The sequence below is a fragment of the Fusarium oxysporum genome, chromosome V (assembly GCF_013085055.1).
Source record: "Fusarium oxysporum Fo47 chromosome V, complete sequence".
Taxonomy (NCBI): Eukaryota; Fungi; Ascomycota; class Sordariomycetes; order Hypocreales; family Nectriaceae; genus Fusarium; species Fusarium oxysporum.
Genome location: NC_072844.1, coordinates 835,846 through 856,918, shown reverse-complemented (window position 1 = coordinate 856,918; position 21,073 = coordinate 835,846). Strand labels below are relative to the sequence as shown.

Sequence of the window (21,073 nt, the reverse complement as noted above, 5' to 3'; positions counted from 1 at the left end):
ATATATCTCCACTTCTGAATCAATATCCTCTCCTTGCGTGTATCTTTTCATGCCTTCGGCAGTCATTCACCCTAGCAAAAGCCTTTCCACAAGTCGTGCAAGCAAAAGGCCTGTCCCCAAAGTGACTCCGTTCATGGCTTTTGAGATTGATGTTTCTAGTGAAAGTCTTTTTACAGATCTGGCAAACGAACCCTCCAGAGACCTGGCGGCGGCTTAAAGTCTCAAATATGGGTGGTCCTTCGCTGAGTTCCGGATGGTAGATGTTGATATGTCGGTCCCTATCTTTGTTGCTCACGAAACCAAGAGGAGCAGCGTTGCAAGACACAGGGCATTGGAAAGGTCTCTCATGTCGTCTTCCATGATCATCTCGGTCGCTCTTGTTGACATAGCCGACGTAGAAGAAACGACAGAGTGTACGGTTGCACTTGAAGAGTTTCGAGCCATAATAATCCCCGACGGTATCCTCGTCACCGGATCTAAGGCTCGGAACGAACCTTTCCAATTCCGTTCTATTATCCTTTAGTCCGTTCTCGATTTGCCTAAGGGCAACAGTGTTTCGTGTTGCGTAATCACCGCGCTGGTGAGTGTATATATGATTCCACAGCAAATGAAGGTCTTGATAGAGTTCCAAGTCAATGAATGTGACCATGTGGCTTTCAACCAAATCAGCGTGCCTGGGGCTAGTTAGACCCGCCCGATGAGTATTGACGAAATGCTTCAAAGCAGAAGCGAAGTCCGATGCAACGTCTGGAAAAGTCTCGGTCGTGAAGACGTCACTGCACTCCCTGATCAAAGTATCGACATGGTAAAGCCACTGAGAGCACGCATAATCTTGAAAAGAAAACCAGCCTAGTTTCGCATCGACGCTTCTTTGGCGAGCCAGGTAGTTGGATCCCCCGGTGAAGCATGGGAGGGTCAGGTATCTCAGGCATATAGTAGCCAGCTGGCACTGAACCTGCTTCTCACTGATATGCTTGCTTTCTATGATATATCTTAAAGCCCCAGGTAACATTAGCTACTTGATATTGTCACTTGTTGTTGTAATTAAGACTGACCTGCGTGCAGTTGAATGAATAAGTCGGATATGACCTCCGTCAAGGACATGAACGATGGAGCCGAGATATCTCTCCATATCTTGTCGTAGCATGTCATTTTCAAAGTCAATCCTGAGTTTATCTGGGTCGAAGCATAATATTGCTTGCATCTCGTGCCATTTGAGTGGTCTCTTGGCACATATGAGCCAGCCAAAAAGTAGCTTTGATCTCTCCCATCTTTCAGTACCTCCTGGAAGTATCATGAGACTATTCTTGACCGAGTCGAGCAGTCTTTCGTACCTAAAAAAGTAAGTTGAAGGCAAGTGCTAGTATCAGAGGACCTACATGTTTCCAAGCTTGGTTGGTAGTATCCCTTGTCTAAGCAAGGTTAGCAAGCCACCTTTGGTATCTTGCTGTAAAAGGAACTCAACGGCTAGATATGCGTAAAGAAATGAGTCTAAAAGCTTATATCAGCCCGGAACTTCCACTAATAAGATGTTAATTAGGACAAACCTTGACTTTGATGGCAAATTATCCGCTCAACATCCAACTTATCAGCTTCAGAAAGACTGAAACCAATACCGTGACTTGACTTCGAGAATTCTGGAAGTTTCTTCTGCACAAAAACTCTGATGTCGTCATGGTTGTCCTCGGGCCTAAGTGCTATGCTGATGCAATCGTCTCCAGGTATATGCTTCTTGGTATCAGACGTTTCTCGGCCGATGAAAAGGACTCTCAAGTGCCCCAATCTGATTTGCGTATCATATGTCGACACTAGGTCCTTGAAGAACTCGGCAGTTTGTTGGATTTCAGCCCCGTCGCATTCGTCCACCCCGTCTATCACGATGTATTGTCTTACAGAGAACTCGATAAAAGCCTTGATGAGCTTCTGAGCCAGCTTCACATCTATGAGGTTGGAGCCTCCACTTGTGACCTTTTCCTGGTAGCAAAGTGGGATCATATAATCCTCGGCCTCTACCATCTGCAGGAGTATACCTTTGAGAATATCAAGATGATTTCTGAGTTCGATATCGTCTTCCTGGCAGTAAAAGTAACATGTCTTACTGCCTTCTGGAAATGAGGGCAACGTATTCTGGAGTTTGGAAGACTTCAGTTCATCGACAATTAGTGATGAAAGCACCGTTTTGCCTAGAATCTTTAGCATCGTAAAATATTTCTGTCAAGCTTTTAGGTAACAATCACCATATCCGACGTTCCCGTGCAACCATATGGCTGAGTGAGGAGGGTCTTCCTCGCCCATCCACTCCGAAATATCGCTGTAGTTTCGGAAAAGCCAACGACCGCTCTTAGGACAGATCACCATATCACGGAACTTATCTTGTAACCTTGGCATCTTCGGAGAAGAAGTGATCCATTCAAACACTTCGTACTTTCTTCCAAGCCTCCGAGCCTTTTCCTCGGCCTCAAAGTTCTTCCAGTCTGATTTGAGGTTATATGAGTACTGCTGGAAGGCCGCATGAAGGGCATCATAGTCTTTGGAATTAGATCATTATGTTGAATCACTGTGACTTGGAAACTCACCTTGTGTAGAAGGACTGTGTTCTTTGATAAACTTAGCGTGTGAACCTAGAGAATCGGATAGTCTTGAAAATAAGTGACTTGCGTCATCCCAGATAGGCCTCTGAAGACGCTGCCATACTTGGATAAGTCAGCCGAGCGAGATTCGTCTCTACAAAGGATATCTTACGCTTCGTTGTAAGTGAGAAAAGCCTATATGCTATGGAATGGAATCGCTGTATATCATGATAGATATTGACTATGCACTCTATGGCAAACGGAAACCTTTGGAAGAATTCCTCAAATTGAGTCAAGGGCAGGAGCTGGGCTCCAAAAAGTCCGTAAACATCGAGCACCCCGTCAAAAGCCCTATCAGTAGTGTTCGTACTCTGTAAGCCTTTAGCTGAGTCCCGTGCATGAACCAGAGGCCAATGATTACCCTGAGTAAGAACCTCACGGAGCCCCAAACGATTGACATTACACCTGTCGTGCCAGGAAACTCAAGGCGCAAGAGGACTTTCTCGAGTTCTTCCATACCGCCAAGAAACATCCGCAGTCGATTCATATCCATCATGTTGTTGGTTTTGTCTCGCAACAATTGAATATCATGTATCTCCTTTCGCATATCTCCAATAGTCGTATTTTCGAATTCTTCTTCATGGTGGGCTTTCAGGGATCTCCTGAATTCGTCAGCCAATTCATAAAGCCGGTTCATTGTGAAGAGCAATTGAATGGCACTGGATAGATCTCTGTAAGATCGAGGCTCAATAAACCACTGTATTAATGAGAAAGGCAGGGCAGCTGTCAGTGACTCGAGGCGGGATTTGCAGCACCAGGACTAGCTGGCGGTGTGAAGAAAGAGGCAACCGAACTGCAGAAGTCCAATAATGCCTCAAAATTCGCCTTGCTGAAAGCCTTTAATGGCGGTGTTTCATTTTCAAGTCTTGCCATCCAATCACTGGGTAACACAAGCGCAGAGCGAACCAGATGTGATGACATTGGTCTGCCTTGTTGGCCAAGCGAGCTGCAGTTGGCTGAAAAAAGAGGTTCTGATTCGACGTTGGGTCACCGACTCTAGGGATCTCCTGCATTAGAATAAGGGCTTGCACAGCCTCATTTCATATTGTCCGTGTGTCAAGAAGAACTCACCGTCAAAGTTCTCATACTTCAACAGTGCGTGGTTCACAATGAAATAGTTTCCGTCGCAGTCGAATACTTCGAAATATTGACAGTATATCTAACGTGCGGGATCTCCTCAATCCCGTAGATGACGACAAGCACGATATGTCTCACTCCCTGGGCGACTGGCTGGGAGTGGAGCAAGACCAAGATCTTTACATGGGCGATGCTCCTAGTGCTCAAGGACTCGCCATCAATGGATCGATTGATGAGACCTCGCAAGCCTTTTGGTGCGCTCTAAATGGAGACGTTACTGAGGCTGACAACCACCTCCAGTCCAGTTTCGCAAAGACTCTAGTGTATGTAGCTTTATGTATCAATTCAACCTATGACTAAAGATTCAAAACAGTGATCCTTTATTTCCAGAACATGGTGTCTCTGAACACCACTATACTCAAAACAATGCTCTAGACGTTGATCCACAACTTGGAATGATGAATTTTGATATCGACTTCGACATGAACAATATTCAAATGACATCTCATCCCGACGAAGAACAAAACGTCCCCTTGGGTATGTCTACTACACTCGAAAGCTTCCAATTCCTTCAATTGCCCACCGAAAGCTCTCGAGAAGGGTCAGCTATGACACCAGAGCTTTCTGTGCCAAGTCGGTCAAATGCAACACCTATAACATTACCGGAAGATGACGACGTCATAGTTCACTACGGCATGGTAAATACATACACCTTCAATGATGTTCCTCAATCAAGACTTAATACTCATTTGCCTTAGCTTCACAACATCGAAGTGAAATTAGTGCCTGATGACATGTCATCCATAGATGAAAGACTGGCAGCAGAGGTCTCAGCTTATCAATACTTCACATCAAAGGAGTACCAGAAGCAACTCATGCTTTGTTTCCCTGGTGATGAGAAGTACTTCGGTCATCTACCTTCAGCGGCAGGTCAGACTCTCTTGCTCATAATGGGGGAGACATCAGTCAATATTCAACCACTGGCCTTAAGATACGATCTGAGAGAGGTCATAAATCGCGCAAACAAACCCGCGGACGCTAGGGTGAAAGTCGACATAAACATCTATGGTCTACGATCAAAGGCGTTGGATATTGGGAAAAGGCTCTCCAATGGAAAGCTGTGGCTTCAAAGGTCAAGCCACGGAAGACATGGTTTTTCTTACGAGAATCCGCACTTCCTGAACATTAGCATCCAAGATACCGGAGCTGGCGAAGTCCAAGATACGCAACCGGCTCCTAGTGATGGTGTCCCTAAGAAAATGAGCAAGGAAGATCAACTTCGGAAGATGGTGGTTGAGGTTTACAAGACTGTTGAGAACAGCCGTGAGCTTGAGATGGTTGAAGGTGGTGACAAGGTGACGCGTCAGCTTTTAAGGTGGCCTATCGAAACTAAACGACCAGTTGACTGTGGCGCTAATAACAATATAGACATCAGAAGGAAGCACTGGGTTTCATGCTCGAGAGAGAGTCTGGGCATATCAACGAAAAGTACAGACTTTGGGAAGAGATCGAATATGAGAATGGAAAATTCCAATACCGACACAGAATCACCAAGAGACGTAAGGATATACGGCCAGAAGAGAGGGGCGGCGGTATTCTTGCTGACGACATGGGGATGGGAAAGTCGCTTTCCATCCTCGCTTTGATCATGAAGACTCTTGACAATGGCCAAGAGTGGGCGGGGGAGAGAAATGCGGAGCACAAGAGCAGGAGATCTCTCAAATTCTCTCGTTCTACTCTCGTTGTAGTCTCAGCAGCTTGTGAGTTTCTCCTCATTGTCAGTCATGCTTCAGCTACTGAGAGGACTCAGTATTGGTCGATGAGTGGATGAATGAGGTTAAGAAGTACGTGTCGCTAGACCTCACTCGGAGGACATTTCTGACACTGTATAGGCACCTACAAAGAGGTCTCAGAGTGGTTAAGTACCATGGTGAAAATAGGCCGAAGACTCTTGAGGAGCTATCTGTAATTGAGGACTCGGATATCGTGGTAACAACATATCATACGCTTACTGCTGAATATCTGATAGGAAAAGGGAAGGCTTCACCGTTGTATAAGTTGGGTTGGTATCGAATAGTCCTTGATGAAGGTGAGTTACTCATCTGCAGCGCTTGTCAAGACACCTATCTAACCGGGAAGCTTGAAGCTCATATCATACGTCGCCCATCCACAAAGTTCTTCCAAGCATGCGAATATCTCCACGCCAACTCTCGGTGGTGTCTTTCCGGGACACCCATCCAAAATAAGCTCACTGACATTGGCTCACTGTTCCGCTTCATTCGCGCCGAGCCATTCGATAAGGCATCCGAGTTTAGGAAGTGGATAGAAACACCATTCGACAACTCATTCGAAGACCCTGAGCTCGTAAGGGATCGCCTAGTCATGCTCCTCGAAGCATTGTGTCTACGCCGAACTAGAGAGGTCTTGAACTTGCCCAAAACACGGCAGTTTGTCCGACATTTAGAGTTCAGTCCACAAGAGCGCGATCAATATGACAAAACAAAGGCTGTCATTCTACGCAACATGGAGCATCGAATGGGTGAAGTCAAAAAGAGCTCCCAGTTTGGCATGTTCCAGATGTGGCTTCAGTTGCGAATTGTCTGCAACCACGGGACATATCAGAAACTCTTCTCGTGGCACCGGAGAAGTCTCCTGGAAGAACGAGAGGCAATAGTTGGGACTGCTGGTCAATATGGAGAAATATCCTGCGTGGGGTGTGAGCAGCCAATGCCAGTACTGGGATGTGACTTGACGAAGAGGATGTTTGACGATGAATGCTCACATATTCTGTGTTCGAAGTGCATTGAAGAGTCAAGTATGTGCTTACCCGAGACTCAACGACGGTGCCCCATCTGCATAAGATGGTATAAAGAACCTTCAGTGCCTAGGGACGAACAAACTATAGCAGCAGGCGAGAGACCCAGAAAGCGGCGGAAGGCTACTTCCTCAAGGGATGATCACGAGAGCTACTTCAATGAACAAGGCTTTTCAACCAAAATACGGACTCTGGTTGAGGATGTGCAGAAGGATCTTTGGACCACAAAAAGGTATGCTAATCCCAAATCGCAGGTTGCCGCTAACAACAAACAGTATAATCTTTTCTTGCTGGACACGAACGCTGTATTTAGTATCAAGACACCTGGAGCAGGCTAAGATTCCATACCTTCAACTCGACGGCAACATCCCCCTGCCTCAACGGCAAGCCACGCTCCTCAAGTTTGAGAATGAGGATGAGACGCCTGTTCTCATCATGACAACAGGAACCGGAGCATTTGGGTACGTTGTTTGCCCTTTTAGTTGTATCGGTAGACTGATACCACCGCAGATTGAACTTGACTTGCGCAAATCGAATCTTCATCGCAGAACTACAATGGAATCCCAGCGTCGAGAGCCAGGCGATTTCTCGAGCCATCCGCCTCGGGCAAGAAAGCGAGGTTCGAGTTACAAGATATATTACGAGAAACACAGTGGAAGAGGTAAGATGTTCGATTGATAGATGTGGGGCATAACTAAATAGCACAGGATATACGGCAGCAACAGGAGTATAAGAAGCAAATTGCAGCCCTGGGTTTTGAAGAAGAAATCTACTAGATAACGTATATGCTGTCTTGTAACGGGCGAGGCCACTCTGTGAAAGAGGTCCACCTCCCAGATAGCATGAATTTATCCCAAGAGATTCCAAGAAAACAGTGGCACTTACGCTACATCTTCGCGTTCTAATCATTATTCTAGCACTTCAACATATCATATATCTTGTTAGTCTATTGATCAAGATTACCAAGATTGGTCTCGCGACTGTAAGTAGCAAGAGCTTTTGGAATCTTCGTATGGTGTAATGGGGGCTGATATGGAAAGATATCGTAACAGGGATCTCTGACTTTTGGTTTCCAGATATTTTTCACTCTAAATCAGGGGAACTTTTCATGATCGTATATATGTATCAGTAACATTGCCATACAAAGGCAAGTCTTAAGAGGCTCCGGAGTGTGTTAAAATTGCAGTGAAATTTTAACAACCAACACCATGCAGCTGAATTTTAAGCACGTAAGTCTAGCATACTTTGGAGGTGAGCAGTGCTCTCATTTGACCATCCTATTCTGGCTTAGCCTCTTCTCCAACCTTGACTAGCGTTTGCGGAGCCAAAGCTCCAACAGATTCCCCGCAACCTCGGCCATAGATTCCCGGGTCCTCTTTGACATGATGCTTGCAAAATTCTAAAGGCAGAGGAATTTTCCCTTTAATCTTCCCCAGCCACGCAGGTACCAGCTGTTATCTCCCCTGAAGATACCGAGTTTCGTGCGCGCCGAGTGTCGATCAGCTTAGCTCACTTCGGCTCCATCCGACGGCTGCAATGCCGCCAAAGAAACGTGCATATGTACCAAAGACGAAGGGTCAGTACAACCTCATTTTTGCTTGGCACGGGCTTTGACGTGGGGATAGGTTGTCATGAGTGCTCTAAACGACGTATTCATTGTGATAGGAATGAACCAAGTTGTAATAAGTGTACTTCCAGAGGCCTGAGTTGCAGTGGCCTGGGTATTCGACATCGGTTCAACAAGGGTGTTGCCGCGAGAGGGAAGTGGGCTGGCAAGACTATCGACAGGGTTTATGAAGAGTATGCGCAATATCATCTCCATGTATTCAATTGGGATACTGATTTCATCACAGGAATGAATGGAAAGTCTCTTCAGCTGACAAGGACGCATCAACATCATCGGCATCAAGTTCGGCCGCAGATACAAACCCAGGAAGCACGGATACTCATGATGACGACAATAACGAAATGCAAGATGATGATATTGAGTTCATCTCATCAGACCCTGAGATCTATGACCTCGTGTTAGCGAATTCTCAGGCAATTGAGGATCGCGAAGTCTTCATGACCCTTTTCATGCAAGGAGTTCCAGAGAACATGCCAGCGTGGAAGAGGAATCTTTTCATGACTTGTAAGTATCCGGCCTTCCCTTGTTTCCTTTAGGTACTTACACCTGTTAGTCTCGCGATGCATATCAACGGAGATGGTAGCCATAGACGGCTTTCACAACGACTGGCGCCACCTCCTTCTTCCGCTCGCTCAGCAAGACGAGCTCGTCATGGATGCCGTCCTCACCGTCTCAGCCTTTCACTTCCACATCAATAAGCTCGATAATAATTGCAAGAAGAACCAGAAGCAGTACTCTGCTTTCGGAACCAACACATATGACACTTACGTTCCCGATCCATATCAACTTCTGGGTCGAACGCTTCAAGGTCTACGACAACGCCAAGAGCTCATATGCAATAATCAATCAACACAGCACTCTGTGCTAATCAGCCTTTTGCTACTAATGACATCTGTGCTCGTCACTGGAGGCTCAGACTTTCCTGTTCTCCTGCGAATGCTTGAGTCAGCGCTGGACGCTATCGGCGGGAAGGAGGGGCTTGGTACGGGCATCTTGGCTGGCTTTATCATGCGTGAGCTTCACAAGTAAGTACACACAACTTATCCCCAAACAGAGTGACAAGCATTCTAACAGAAGAGCAGGATACGAGTATATGCTGCTCCGCATCTTGGCGAAGAAACAGGTCTGCAGATGATCTCTTCCCAAGCTCGAACCGACCAACTCTTCGGCTGTCTCAACCACTGCCTCCAGCTCTACCCAGAACACACACCACTCTTCTCCCAAGTCGCGAGTCTCGTCTATCAAGCTCGAGATATCTATCTCCAACAAGTCCTTTCCGACCATACCTCCAACTTCTTCGACCTTGATCCCATACCCACCAATCCCGACTCGGTAGCACGCGTGCAGCGCTTCATCGAAGCACTCGAACAATTTCCAGAAACTTCCCCCGTGGCGCACATGTTGATCTGGACGACATTTGTGGCAGCGTCGGATGCGCAGCTTGAAGAGCATAAGGTATATTTTGAGAATATTTTGCGAAGACATCATGCGAGAAGTGGGTTTGGAAATTTGTTGAAGGGTATTGAGGCGTTGAAGAGGATGTGGGGTAGAAAGCCTGGAGAGAGATGGACGACTCTCTTACCGCAGACAAAGGTTCTTGTTGCATAATATTGGAATGTGAGGGTCGAAGTCACGTAAAATGGCGATAGTTAGAGTTAGTTTTGATAATACCCTAATTTTGGTTTCTTCAGTCCGAAATAATTCCTCGATACTGAATACCATGGCGAGGACGACCAGATGGAATACTTAGAATGAAAACACGCCTCATTTGTTTTGTCCAACACTTTGGACGATTGAATCTTGTGTTTCGTAGGTCCCACGCTCACCGCAGATTCGATTTATTACTAGGAAATCTCCACCAAACCATGAATTATCTGGATCAAAAGTCCTCCACTCGATAAACCTGATATGGGCATTCTTCATATGGATGCGCTCTACAAAATCAGTCGTTATCCTCCTGATAAATGTCCAGACTTACTCTTTCAACGCCGCAACAGCGTTCCGCACCGTCTCCTCCCCAACAATCAACGTCTCAACCTTAACCTCCGGCGTCTCCTCCAACTCCCCAACTTTCCCAATAGCCGGATTCGCCGCATCTCCCGGCCTAAACTGTCCAATCCCCGACGTCTGCCACGCGCACTCAGTGTACCCGCCAGGGCCGGGATAACGGCCCGCGCCGGCTTTGAAGATGGCGGCTTTGCATGCGGAGGCGTTGGCGGGTGGGACGTAGAAGACGAGGCTGAAACGGCGTAGTGATGCCATGGTGTTGCGAGAAGATCCGGGACCGGGAAGAAAAGTTGCTTCTGATGATGGTTCGAGAATGTTCGATGAGGGACCAATCAGTGGGGTTGGGTTGAAGATAATGTGCATCATGTGACGTTGCGAAATGGAAAATAATCTCGCAGCCTGATCTGATATCTGCATCTCGGACAACGCCGATGCGATATATGATATGGAATATTTACGTCAGAACCGGAATCACTGCCGGTCAACGTTAAGCATACCCAATATCACCGTCGAATATAGAATAAGAATTATGATATTATCTACGAAAACACTTTCGCGCCGCTTTCGTCCATTATAGCAGACCACGCATTTTCCACCTCATTTGGAATGCCGATTGGTGACTTGGCTTTGATAACTCCACTGTGTTCTCCCATGATCCTATCCAGAAAGCGATTCATTGACCAGAGTTCTCTTCGGGAATCTTGCTCAGGTCGGGGATTTTCTTCTTGACGCGCTCTTGTTTGTTTCAGGCGTGGCCAGCAAGTAATCTGGACCGTATCGCTCTCGTAGACTTTTTCAAATGAAGACATTGTCCGGCTGCTCATAGCTGGATCCTGCACAAGAACCATAGATCTTGGAGATCGAATGCCGTTCTCTTCTAAAACCTTTTGTGCCTCTGATGCATCTGCTCCACAGTTGTTCGAGCGATCAGACACCAAAATCCGAAAGCCTTTGTCTTGACCTCCACTTTGGTCGATCTTGAGTTTATAGAAGCGTTCCGCCATGACTTTCAACACCTCGCCTTCAGGCTTGCCTTTTATCGTGTCAAATATCATGCAGTATTTCTTGCTCGCTCTGATAGCGTCGTAAACGAATGATGTACAAGGTCCGATGCCTCCACATAATACCAGTACTGTGTTTCTCTGTTGTTCCTCGTTTTGACTCTGCTGCTGGTATGCCCACTCAAAGACGGCTTCAGGAATAGTCAGGATCGCTGATGCGCAAAGAACTACTACATCAGTTGATCGAATCTCAGGATCTGATTCGTGCTCTTTGAGGTGTTGTAGTGACTGGAGATATGAGTCTAGTTCTTTGGCACTGTAAATCTGCTGTAAGGCTAAGAACCGTGAGATGATATCCGCCGAGTCGGACCACTCATTTGGCGTGTCGATTGTTCTGGAAGGCATTATGATAAATCAAAGGTGATGAAAAAACTATCGTAGCAGACCGAGCACACCTGAGAGGGGCATGTGCAGGTTGATATATCTCGGTGAGCAATTGTCCGATTCTTGAGCCTCCATCTCCGCCCAGAAACTCAGTGCCAAATTTCCCCGCTTCAATACCCATCAAAATAGAATGAATGTCCTATTTCTAATAGCATTGACCAGTGGGAATTCTTCCTTTACACATAATTTAATCACTAATCCTGTTGCACCCTGAGTTACTAACACGAACCGTACGTAACGTGGATACCTCTAGTCCTATTTAGGAATACCACAAACTTGAGAACCTCAACGTTACGTCAAATGATTCATTTTTCGGCACTTTGTAGTAATCGGATTATCAGTCATCAGTGAATCCCATCAATAATAATGGCTTTATAATTTTCCATGTCTCGGCAGCTTGTGGTAGAAGCAGTCCAAATCAAGACAAGATGTAGAGGGCAGGATTAATGAGAAGATTTGTAGGACTAAGAAACAAAAAGGTTTTGATGGGAGTATTGAAATTCAGTATATAAAAGATGCTACGCGTATAGTAAGAAAGTATTCTTTTATCTACTTCGTATGTGGTAAACGAGATCTAGGTATCTATCGATTTGAGAATCGTGATTATCTTTTCGTGCAACCATTCGGCAGTAGTAGATCTCGGCCGGTGACTGTTACATGGGCTGCTATGGAGTGTAGAGAAGCTCAGAAACTCGCAACTCAAGTTATAACCACATTCTTGCTCGAGATTCAAGAACCGGATCGTTTGAGAAATTCTGTGGTAAAAGTTGTTTGTACCGTGACCTGGCCGCTTTTCGTCCATTGAAACCGACATGGAGAGAGTAGAGATTATTCTGATAGATTGAGCGCCGTCCCCGAGTGATCTCATCATCGATTAACGACGTTGACTGTCGTGCGGGGTTAGAGTCATTACTATCTTGGCTTTTGGGCAGCTCCTGGATCTTGTAGACCTTTTTGTCCTCTCCCAGCGCTTTGATGAAAGAAAGAAGACTTGCGAGCTCGGAACTCACCTCAACGAAATAAACATTACATAGAGACTCACCTGACAGAGGCTTTAGAGACATCTCCCACAATATCCATAGCATTTAAAATTGTAAAGTATCCATTCCTTCTCGCCTGTTATTGACCACAGTCTGGTATGAATCAGTGATAGTGATCTATGAGATCCGCACAAGGATCTCCGGCGGCTAACGATGCCGGATCTCTGGATGCATACACGCATAATGTCACCAATAAGATCAGTATTTTGAAACTCATGGTACTGATTGGGCCGGCTATAGAGACTTTACGTATGCTTGGGCTCGGAATGTACTTAGACCGAATTCCGAATGTTGAATTGGGCAGCCTACCAAGGCTACTCAACATTGTCTGTACATAAGGCGGCCGTGGCAATGAATTTCTTTCTTCTGATAACTTCCTATAGATGACTGGTCGGACACAACATGATAGTCTAGCTACACGTTAGGTCCTTTTTCTCTATCTTGGTCCATGATGACTACATACGAATCGCGAATCTTCTCAACTGTAGATCAGTTCTTTTTTTGATCGCCTCTAATACCCGTCCCCTGCTTCATATGTGCCTTGAACGCATCTTGCATTGCTTGCTCATGGGGAGTCAACTCACACGGTGCAAAGCCATAATACAGAACTCCCGGGTTCTCGCTGTTCTTTCTGTGGACAACCAATCATCGCGATCTATTTCTGTGAAACCAATATTCTGCGAGACCATCCCCAGCATAGAGAAGAGCACGAAAGGCCTCTTCATATCCAGATTTTGCGTCCACCATCTTCACCCAATACTGCGACCTGAAGAATTCGCTCGAATTAGAGTCAAGCCCGAGGTCTTGAGGCGCCTCGACAAGTTGAAGCAGGGCCTCGGCGTCCAGCATGTTACATGTAGTAAAGCGTACATCGCCAGCGACTGACGTGCCATTGTTGGATGCAATCCAGTCATTAAAATACCTACGCACTGTAGCTACTGAAGCGCCATCAAGCTGCTGTTTATCTTGCAAAATATCATTCTGGTAGCGGCGTGTAAATTCGTGATTTGGTCGTGTGTCGACTTCCATAGAGACACGGCCAAGCCGCTCTATGTTATTCTCCTTCAGATATGCCAGCAGCGTCTTACAGCCAGCAATCTCATCGTCAGACCATACTTGAGCTATACGGCCAATAAGAGTCAAGGAGTGCTGGAACTGTTCATCTGATTCTGGGCCATAAGCAGTACGTATGATGGCGAACCCTCATTGGTGGGGTCTATGGCCGCCGTGCGTTAACGCCTGCTCTAAGCGGATGAAAATGCTGCGACGACATCGAGGGTCTCCATCGAAGCGTGGCGTCCGTAATTCAGGGTCATGTATCCAATCAGGATACTCTTGAAGATCAGTAGAAGGGTTATATATCCATGCAGGATGCTCTTTAAGATCAGCAATAGGTAGAGCCATAGTAAAGAAAATAATCAGTAGCTTGTAAGAAATAAGGGGAGGAAAACATGTGCCGTGAGAGAAGCCAACAAGCGAAAAGGCCATAAAAGTGGCAATCCGTGGCAGGTCACGTGTCGGTTGGGTTTCGTCTCATAATACTAAATAATTCCAATTGCTCGCTCGCTATCCTTTTCCGCCGCCAAAACAATATCCTACAGTGCCATAAATACATATCAAATAGAACTCTAAGGGCTGGAGCACTCAGAGTCAGCCCTCTCGTCAACCTGCTCAATCCGACCCGTCTTGACATCATAAACATATCCAGTAATAGGTACATCCAAAATCAACGGACTCTTGCGCAAAAACGCAACGTCATCAATAACACTCTGCCGCAAATCAGAAAACGGAAGAAACGCCATGTGGTCCACGTCTTCCTTTAGTTCTCGTCTGATCTTGGACCGGAAATCTGTGTCGGAGAAGCTCTGCATGCCGCAGCCGGTCTAGAAGCGTGGGGTGTCAGCCGGGCCGGTCACTATCTACATGGGGGGCAGCTGAAAAATATGGCCTTATGATATTGCCGTGGGAATGGATGAAATCGAATAAAATGGAATAATGTGGTCTTACATGGTGCATGACAATAATCTCACGCGTGCCCAGCATCTGCTGAGAAATCAAGATTGATCGAAGTGCTTCTACAGCACGACCGCCAGCTGCAACTGTCAGCTTTGCAGGTAAGACAAGAAAATTGGAGTAGGTACCATTTCGGATGACATGGGCATCGCCAAGGTCTAGACCCAGTACTTTCTCAACGTCCAATCTGCTGTCCATGCACGCTACCACCGCTACCTTTCTGGGTAAATGTTAGGCCCTTGATCCTAGGGCGCGGGTATTAGATCACTTACCGACGGGGCGGAGATGGTAAGTGGGACTGGGTAAACTTTGCTGCATATTTGAGATTTGCAGCTTCAAAGTCAGACGTGACGGAGGGATAGAGGACTGGTGAGGACACGGGTGAAGTGTCAAGTGCAGGCATCTTGGTCTTGAAGAAGGCCATTGAGAAAAGCTGTGAGGACGGAAATATAAAAGCTTGTTTATCAAAGAGGGTCTTGTCTGTTAAGTAAAGAATAAAGCCAAGAGCCAAGAGAATGCCAATTCTTGCGTTCCATGCACGACTTCTTATCCTCGAGTCCGCACCAATATAAAAAACCCTCCGTTTCACAAGACCAATCCAGCTGGCCCGTCCGGAACGTCATCCCCAAACGGCGGCGCCCTCCGACCCCGAGATAAATCCCCGCACACACACTTTTTCCAGAGTGATATTGTCTGAGATTCTGCACATGGTGTTGACAGATCATGCCATAAAAAGAAATGTTACCTGGCTGTCAGGTAAACCCAGCAGGGGGAGGGGGACCGGATGTAAAAGGTGGCAGCCATTAAGAAGTAGGCTATTGCATGCCATGGCACCATATGGCTCGGCGATAGCTCACTTGACCTCGATCTACGACTGAAAAAAGAAAGTCTTTCGGAGTTCCAAGGAAAGACCACAACTAGTGAATTTGCCAAGGGTGTGTGTTTGCTGGCTATGATGCTTGGCTTTGTTAGGCGGATTGTTAGTGGTTGGGAAAATCTGGGGTAAAATGACTATGTCACAACGTAGATCCCGGCATAAGGCCGTATCACTATATCTGTGATAGCCAAGACGCTTTTTCTTTATAGTGGTGTCTCAATGGTACTCTGTTTCCTTTAGTTGTGTATATCCCCTCTTTCACTTCTACTGAATAAAGCCGAAGATGATGCTCCTTTGGCAAATGACGAGCCTGCTTGACGTTCGCTATCGACTAGCACACTATCACCGCGGGACTGAGAGGTTATCATCGGCCCGGTTGAAGTCCTATACAGAAATCCCGGCGGTCTAGATGCGCATGCTGTACATGGCTGTCGACAAGTCTCGCAGCTGGACGTTGAAGATTCGAGAATAATTGTGGCGCGGGACATGAGCTGCACCCCGCGTATTAGCGTCACCGTTGTGAGCTGGTGTAGCCAAGGAATCTTACGGGATGATTATGCAAGCCATAGACAAGTGTAGCCTGGTCCATCTCACCACTCTCCCTCAAGATCCATGCCGTAAAATCCATCTAGGGGTTGAGAGGCTTGAAAGTGCCTACACTATTGGTTTCGTCGCTAGCACGACGAATATTTAACCCCGAAAAGGCATGTCGATAGGAAGCACTGCTATTAGATAACAGCTCACTCGGGAAGGGTAAAGTCTTGTACCATCAAAAGGCGTAGCAAGCTGAGTCCGACGGGTTCCGAGCCTGTGCAGTGGTCAGATATCAAATCTGAGGTGCTCGGACCAAGATACTCGACCTGTCATACTGTCGATTAAGCATCCGGCTTTTACCAGGGTCGTCTCAGATCACCCGATCGACCATCTTATTCCCCTCCATTTAGGCAGGTCAGCAAAGATTCGAGAATGACAGCTCTATAATGTGGGTTGTTAAATACCGCTTATCGAACCACCCCTGCTTTCCACGAAACAAGCTTTTGGTGTCGGTTGTAGAGGGTAGATTTGATTTTATTCTATAGAGCGGTAAAGTTGATATCACACTTGGTCTAGTTTTCGACATGCAGGACATGAAAATGATTTGAAGTCCGTTAGCTCTAAGATACCTGCCGTCTAGATACCATAGTGAATAAACGGAACCCATGCTGGTGAAGGGTTGACTTTATGTCTTAGGAGGATAGCTCAGGAAGCCTCTCTAGACCATCTCTGACCTCTGGTCTCGACCCCGGACATAATGTTCTTGCTTACCCGTGCACTTCTGAAAGCCTTGGTCGCAACTCTCCTTCACCTCGTCCCAAACGAGATTGACATGCCTTTAGCCCTTCCTCTACTCCGAACTCGTCTCCTTTCCCACCTAATACCGTAGACCGCAGGCCCTTTTATAACCAAGTTGTTGAGAATATCATCATTTTCCCATCTATGGTGTCCCTCTTGGTCGCTTTTCTCCAGCCAGTTGTCCCTCAGCTGACGGCTCGCCTCATGAAGCCCCCAGGGCACAGGTTGATCTGTCGTCTGAGAATCCTTGATACCCTCATACACTGCCTTGGCTTCATCAACGCAAACCTTGTCATTGACATCCCGCAAAGTATCTATTACATATTGGAAGCCGACGAGCTGAAGAGCGCTGATGAGATGAACGTTCTCATCCATGAAACGCTCCTGTTGAAAACGGCCCGTTCCACAAGCTGACAGATAAGCTAGGAAAAGTGGCTGGTCCTTTAGGTTCAAGTCCAATAGACCACCTACCCTCAGCGGATTCGTTACGACATCTTCGAGACACGAATAGCTCCTCAGAGGGTCTTGGGGGTCGGTGCATCCGTGTCCTGCAGAATGGAATAACTTCCACTGGCGAAGTTGGTCGATGAGGGCGACCTTTCGTCGCTCGGGCTCAACAACGGCTAACCCAATCAACGAACAAACACTTTTGACGATTTCCAATTCCTGGTTGGTAAACGCCAAGCGTGACAGCGTTGGTGTAGTCTCCATAGCCACAAGCACCGCTTTGTTTGTTTCTCGTGTCGGCGTTGTTCGTTTTCGAGCTTATATCATAGCCTTGACCGACGAAGCATACGATGAAACAACTCTATCCAGCGTCGTCTCTTTTTTCTTCTTCCGATGACATCCAGCTGCGTGTATTGGGAAGTATTTCAAGAGGCCAGTCGGTATCCACCATACGTACGGCCAGTTGCCACCTGTCGGAGCCTCTGAAAAGCTAATTCTATCCAACACCGGGCAGACTATAGTATCTCAGAGCCATTCCAGAACATCGGGACTCCCTCTCTCTCTAATCAGGATCTTCTGTTCGATACTCGCTCGGCTCAGGTCAACTAATGGCACCATATGTATTTGATCGGACATGCTGATTATTGCATCGCAGCATATAATACTGACTTTGATGGTGATCGGTCCAGAATCTGTTATGAACTGCATTCTCCAAGCCTTGGTGTCTGTTAAAAGATGTTGAAGTTTGGTAGTTGCCGAATCTTCTCGTCCAATTCATCAAACTCCTTTCCAGCATCACAACTGTTATGCTAGTTTTTGTTAGTAATACTGAATTAGGTAGAGAATAAACTAGGTGCAGAACCTTACGTTCAATCATAATCACATATTGAGTTCAACTTCCTAGGAGACTAGTTCTTGAGAACCTCCTCTGCAAACATGGGAGCTAAACTGTTAACTCTATACTCACTGCTTCACCTCAAAGAAGAAAAAAATAGACCAAGTCTCATGATAAGTAGTGTAACTAAACCCCAAACTACAATACAAATAACAAATATTAGACGTAACAAGAGTCGGGGCAAGACGCAGAAAAGCTTGCAACTAGTACAAGGTGACAACTCAAGATCCATCTAATTCAGGAAAAGCGCATCTCCCAGAACCTGCACTTCTTTCCTCCCTCTCCTTCCATATTCTTGCGCTACGGCGTCCACCATCCCTGATGCCATCCCGGTGGTCCAGCATGAGACAAAAACGGCGTCTGCAGCAGGGGCGCAAGGGGGAAATGCGACTGCTGCAATCCCAGAAGCTGCACAGCCGAGCCAACAACCCAGAAAGGTTACAACGGCGCCTGCACTCACATTATTCTTCTCCAAAGGCAATACACCAATGAATTCGAGTTGTGGGCTCGGAAATCTTGACCGCCCGGTGAGGTTGAACCAGACGAGGTCCGTGCCTCGATGTCGGCTTCCGATAATGGTGAGCGGAAATAGCTCTGCAGCGAAGATGATAGGCGTGTCTACCACAATTGGATAGTAAGTCGGAATAATGAGATGAAACACGACATTGTTGTTGTCCTCAGTGGTTGCAATTAGTGCTCGTCTGTCCGCTCTCATTCTGACACAAATCGTGGCTAGGTCGTGATGATAGCCACCGAAGTTGGGACCAAGAGGATCCTCTCTCTGCCTTCCTTCGAAGTCTGGATACCAATCGCTATCAGGGTTCCAGACATAGAAGAAGTGACTTTCTCCCTTTGTACGCCCCTCAGCCGGGGCCATTTCGTTCCGAACAAATCGGTGAACGTATGTCCCGAAGCCATCGTCAGCCCAGCCTTGAACCCTCGCTATGTTTGAAATCGCGAGCTAGTCTTTGATGGCATCAATGCTTGTGCCGATTCTTTTGATAGACTGCGCGACATCCAAGAGAATAACTGGCACAGGGCCAATGGCGGCGGCTTGGAAGTATGCAATGAATTCCGGTGTGGAGTTGAACGTGTTGGTGACGAGCCGAATGTCTTTCTGTTCAATAATCTCAAGAAGCTTGGGTATGGCCTCCTGTATTTCCTTGTACGTCATCTCCTTTTGCGCTGCGGCCTTTCCTTCTTTTCGCTGAGCTAACATTGCCATCACGCTTGATATAACTGGCAGTCCACGTGTCAAAATTAGTCCCATGAGCGGTCCTGGACTGATTGTACTGATGAATCCAGTTACTGGATCCATCTTGACGGTACGGTTCAGGAGAGGGATAGTCTATTGCGGTATAATGTTTAAGACTGTTAGTGTCATCATTTAGCTAGCCTTGTCTTTAATGAGTTCTAGCCATCCGCCAGAATTGAAGATTAAATAGACGCGATTTAAAATTGCCTTGTCAGCTTCCTCCTTTTCATATAGCGCCCAGAGGACCTTACGAAGGGGCTGTAAGCGCCAGCCAGGCGCAACTTGGCCTTCAGGCCGCAGTTAAAGCAACCCTTTCAAGAACTCTTATCATTTTGGAGATTTCTAGCTGGAAGACTTCTTGGTTATGCTTGTTATTCGTTGGTTTTGAGGAAGATGACGGCTGTTGGCCATTCTATGGGCTAACACTGTTCATACGCGCTGTGTCTGGCCACAACTCGGCCCCCAGAAACGGACGTTGGGCTTACAGGGCATGTTCTTTCCTACAGCAAAGGAGCACTGATAAGATTTGAATAAATACTACACTTCCAAGTGACAGTGATTGGACAGTCACCTACAAACTGGCCGGTGGGGCTGAAAGCAAGCCGGCTGACCAACAACCTATTGCAGTGATGCATCCATCAACGAATCCTGAAACTATAGGGCTACGTATTGGAGGCTTATAAATATTTGATTTACACGTGTACCTACATCATTGGGGGGCAGAGAGACTTAATGTAGCCTTCCAGTCGGTCGCCAGCAAGTGATCTGTAAGATAACAGAGCAGAAAATAGGCAAGCCTTATTCATCTCACCCTCGCAAGTCTCGAGAGTTTCAAATTACTTTTCTGTTACTACTTTTCTCCGTGCACGTGTCAAATTGGTTATCGAAGCTATCCATATCTAGGTAGACCCTGTTGCACGCCAGCTTGTTGTCCTTGATTCCAGCCTTGTTTCTGCCGTAACGTTTCACTGTGCCAGTAATCATGAACAGCTTGGTTCTTGTCCGCCATCCTGGGCCATATTGACTCTGGCAACCGTGCTCCTGATGGTTGTTGGTGTCCTTCTATTGGTTCACTCTTATCTGTCATTCTGTTCTGAGCTCTCTCGGCTGCTCGCTTTCGCTTGGATTTTCTTCGTCGGTCACATAGAATGATGCTCATGATGAGAAGCAATATACCAGCTATTACAGTTAGTCGTAATCATGTAAATGAGATTGAGGATCCATACCTAGCACACCAAGAGCAATGATAATCTCAAGTGCTCCAAAGATCTTGGTTCCAGGCAGACCAGACGAGCCATTATCTGAGTTGCTTTCCTGTGTAACTGTAACAACAGGTGAATCTGCAGTTGTCGTACCCTCTGATTGGGCAGTTGGCTTCGGTACAATGGTTGTGAATATCGTGGTCTGTTCGACGGCGGAAATGATTCGTGAGAGCTGTAGATCCAAGGCCGCATCTTCCATATTCATTGAAGGCATTCGATATATCGGATACGAGACGAGAAGCCAAAGAGATTCTCGCGAGGCTTTTTTAATCGAAGTGAATGCTACCAGAGCTGAACTGTCTGAATTAAAATTAAAGAATTAATAAAAAAGACCGTAAGAATGGAATTATC

The 21,073-nt window shown here is 46.6% G+C and overlaps 10 protein-coding genes across 10 annotated transcripts; 2 read left to right on the top strand and 8 right to left on the bottom strand.

The window, feature by feature from the left end:
* Positions 1-19: 19 nt before the first annotated feature.
* Positions 20-3,267, bottom strand: FOBCDRAFT_250212 (uncharacterized protein; the record flags this gene model as incomplete). The annotated part of the gene is made up of 8 exons (XM_059610912.1): positions 20-992; positions 1,056-1,334; positions 1,380-1,491; positions 1,548-2,183; positions 2,238-2,528; positions 2,577-2,621; positions 2,743-2,788; positions 2,941-3,267. 8 exons carry the CDS (start codon positions 3,265-3,267, stop codon positions 20-22), a joined length of 2,709 nt encoding a protein of 902 aa, XP_059464855.1.
* A 473-nt stretch (positions 3,268-3,740) lies between these two features.
* Positions 3,741-7,375, top strand: FOBCDRAFT_319147 (SNF2 family N-terminal domain-containing protein). Its single transcript, XM_059612027.1, has 10 exons — positions 3,741-4,030; positions 4,081-4,405; positions 4,466-5,082; positions 5,136-5,467; positions 5,518-5,551; positions 5,600-5,796; positions 5,854-6,754; positions 6,798-6,983; positions 7,033-7,183; positions 7,230-7,375. The coding sequence occupies exons 1-10, from the start codon at positions 3,837-3,839 to the stop codon at positions 7,296-7,298; spliced, it is 3,006 nt and encodes a 1,001-aa protein (XP_059464854.1). The 5' UTR covers positions 3,741-3,836; the 3' UTR covers positions 7,299-7,375.
* A 705-nt stretch (positions 7,376-8,080) lies between these two features.
* On the top strand, positions 8,081-9,757 carry FOBCDRAFT_135871 (uncharacterized protein; the record flags this gene model as incomplete). The annotated part of the gene is made up of 4 exons (XM_059607942.1): positions 8,081-8,322; positions 8,376-8,653; positions 8,703-9,174; positions 9,232-9,757. 4 exons carry the CDS (start codon positions 8,081-8,083, stop codon positions 9,755-9,757), a joined length of 1,518 nt encoding a protein of 505 aa, XP_059464853.1.
* A 116-nt stretch (positions 9,758-9,873) lies between these two features.
* Positions 9,874-10,462, bottom strand: FOBCDRAFT_33368 (GTP cyclohydrolase 1 type 2/Nif3). Its single transcript, XM_031183396.3, has 2 exons — positions 10,128-10,462; positions 9,874-10,083 (listed from the first exon to the last, which is right to left on the bottom strand). Exons 1-2 carry the CDS (start codon positions 10,409-10,411, stop codon positions 10,029-10,031), a joined length of 339 nt encoding a protein of 112 aa, XP_031039038.3. The 5' UTR covers positions 10,412-10,462; the 3' UTR covers positions 9,874-10,028.
* Positions 10,463-10,695: 233 nt separating this feature from the next.
* FOBCDRAFT_250209 (uncharacterized protein) lies at positions 10,696-11,577 on the bottom strand (the record flags this gene model as incomplete). The annotated part of the gene is made up of 1 exon (XM_059610911.1): positions 10,696-11,577. Exon 1 carries the CDS (start codon positions 11,560-11,562, stop codon positions 10,696-10,698), a length of 867 nt encoding a protein of 288 aa, XP_059467184.1. The 5' UTR covers positions 11,563-11,577.
* A 1,420-nt stretch (positions 11,578-12,997) lies between these two features.
* Positions 12,998-14,081, bottom strand: FOBCDRAFT_222567 (uncharacterized protein). Its single transcript, XM_059609613.1, has one exon. It carries the CDS (start codon positions 13,668-13,670, stop codon positions 13,287-13,289), a length of 384 nt encoding a protein of 127 aa, XP_059467183.1. The 5' UTR covers positions 13,671-14,081; the 3' UTR covers positions 12,998-13,286.
* Positions 14,082-14,202: 121 nt separating this feature from the next.
* On the bottom strand, positions 14,203-15,078 carry FOBCDRAFT_319144 (carbonic anhydrase; the record flags this gene model as incomplete). Its single annotated transcript, XM_031183393.2, has 4 exons — positions 14,203-14,524; positions 14,649-14,734; positions 14,783-14,874; positions 14,927-15,078. The coding sequence occupies 4 exons, from the start codon at positions 15,076-15,078 to the stop codon at positions 14,270-14,272; spliced, it is 585 nt and encodes a 194-aa protein (XP_031039035.1). The 3' UTR covers positions 14,203-14,269.
* A 1,623-nt stretch (positions 15,079-16,701) lies between these two features.
* On the bottom strand, positions 16,702-17,845 carry FOBCDRAFT_239698 (uncharacterized protein; the record flags this gene model as incomplete). Its single annotated transcript, XM_054704520.2, has 5 exons — positions 16,702-16,769; positions 16,800-16,846; positions 16,877-17,568; positions 17,647-17,792; positions 17,827-17,845. The coding sequence occupies 5 exons, from the start codon at positions 17,843-17,845 to the stop codon at positions 16,702-16,704; spliced, it is 972 nt and encodes a 323-aa protein (XP_054560495.2).
* A 592-nt stretch (positions 17,846-18,437) lies between these two features.
* Positions 18,438-19,523, bottom strand: FOBCDRAFT_201274 (uncharacterized protein; the record flags this gene model as incomplete). The annotated part of the gene is made up of 2 exons (XM_031183392.3): positions 18,438-19,166; positions 19,236-19,523. The coding sequence occupies 2 exons, from the start codon at positions 19,521-19,523 to the stop codon at positions 18,438-18,440; spliced, it is 1,017 nt and encodes a 338-aa protein (XP_031039034.3).
* Positions 19,524-20,304: 781 nt separating this feature from the next.
* On the bottom strand, positions 20,305-21,031 carry FOBCDRAFT_319143 (uncharacterized protein). The gene is made up of 2 exons (XM_031183391.3): positions 20,687-21,031; positions 20,305-20,639 (listed from the first exon to the last, which is right to left on the bottom strand). Exons 1-2 carry the CDS (start codon positions 20,934-20,936, stop codon positions 20,350-20,352), a joined length of 540 nt encoding a protein of 179 aa, XP_031039033.2. The 5' UTR covers positions 20,937-21,031; the 3' UTR covers positions 20,305-20,349.
* Positions 21,032-21,073: the final 42 nt, after the last annotated feature.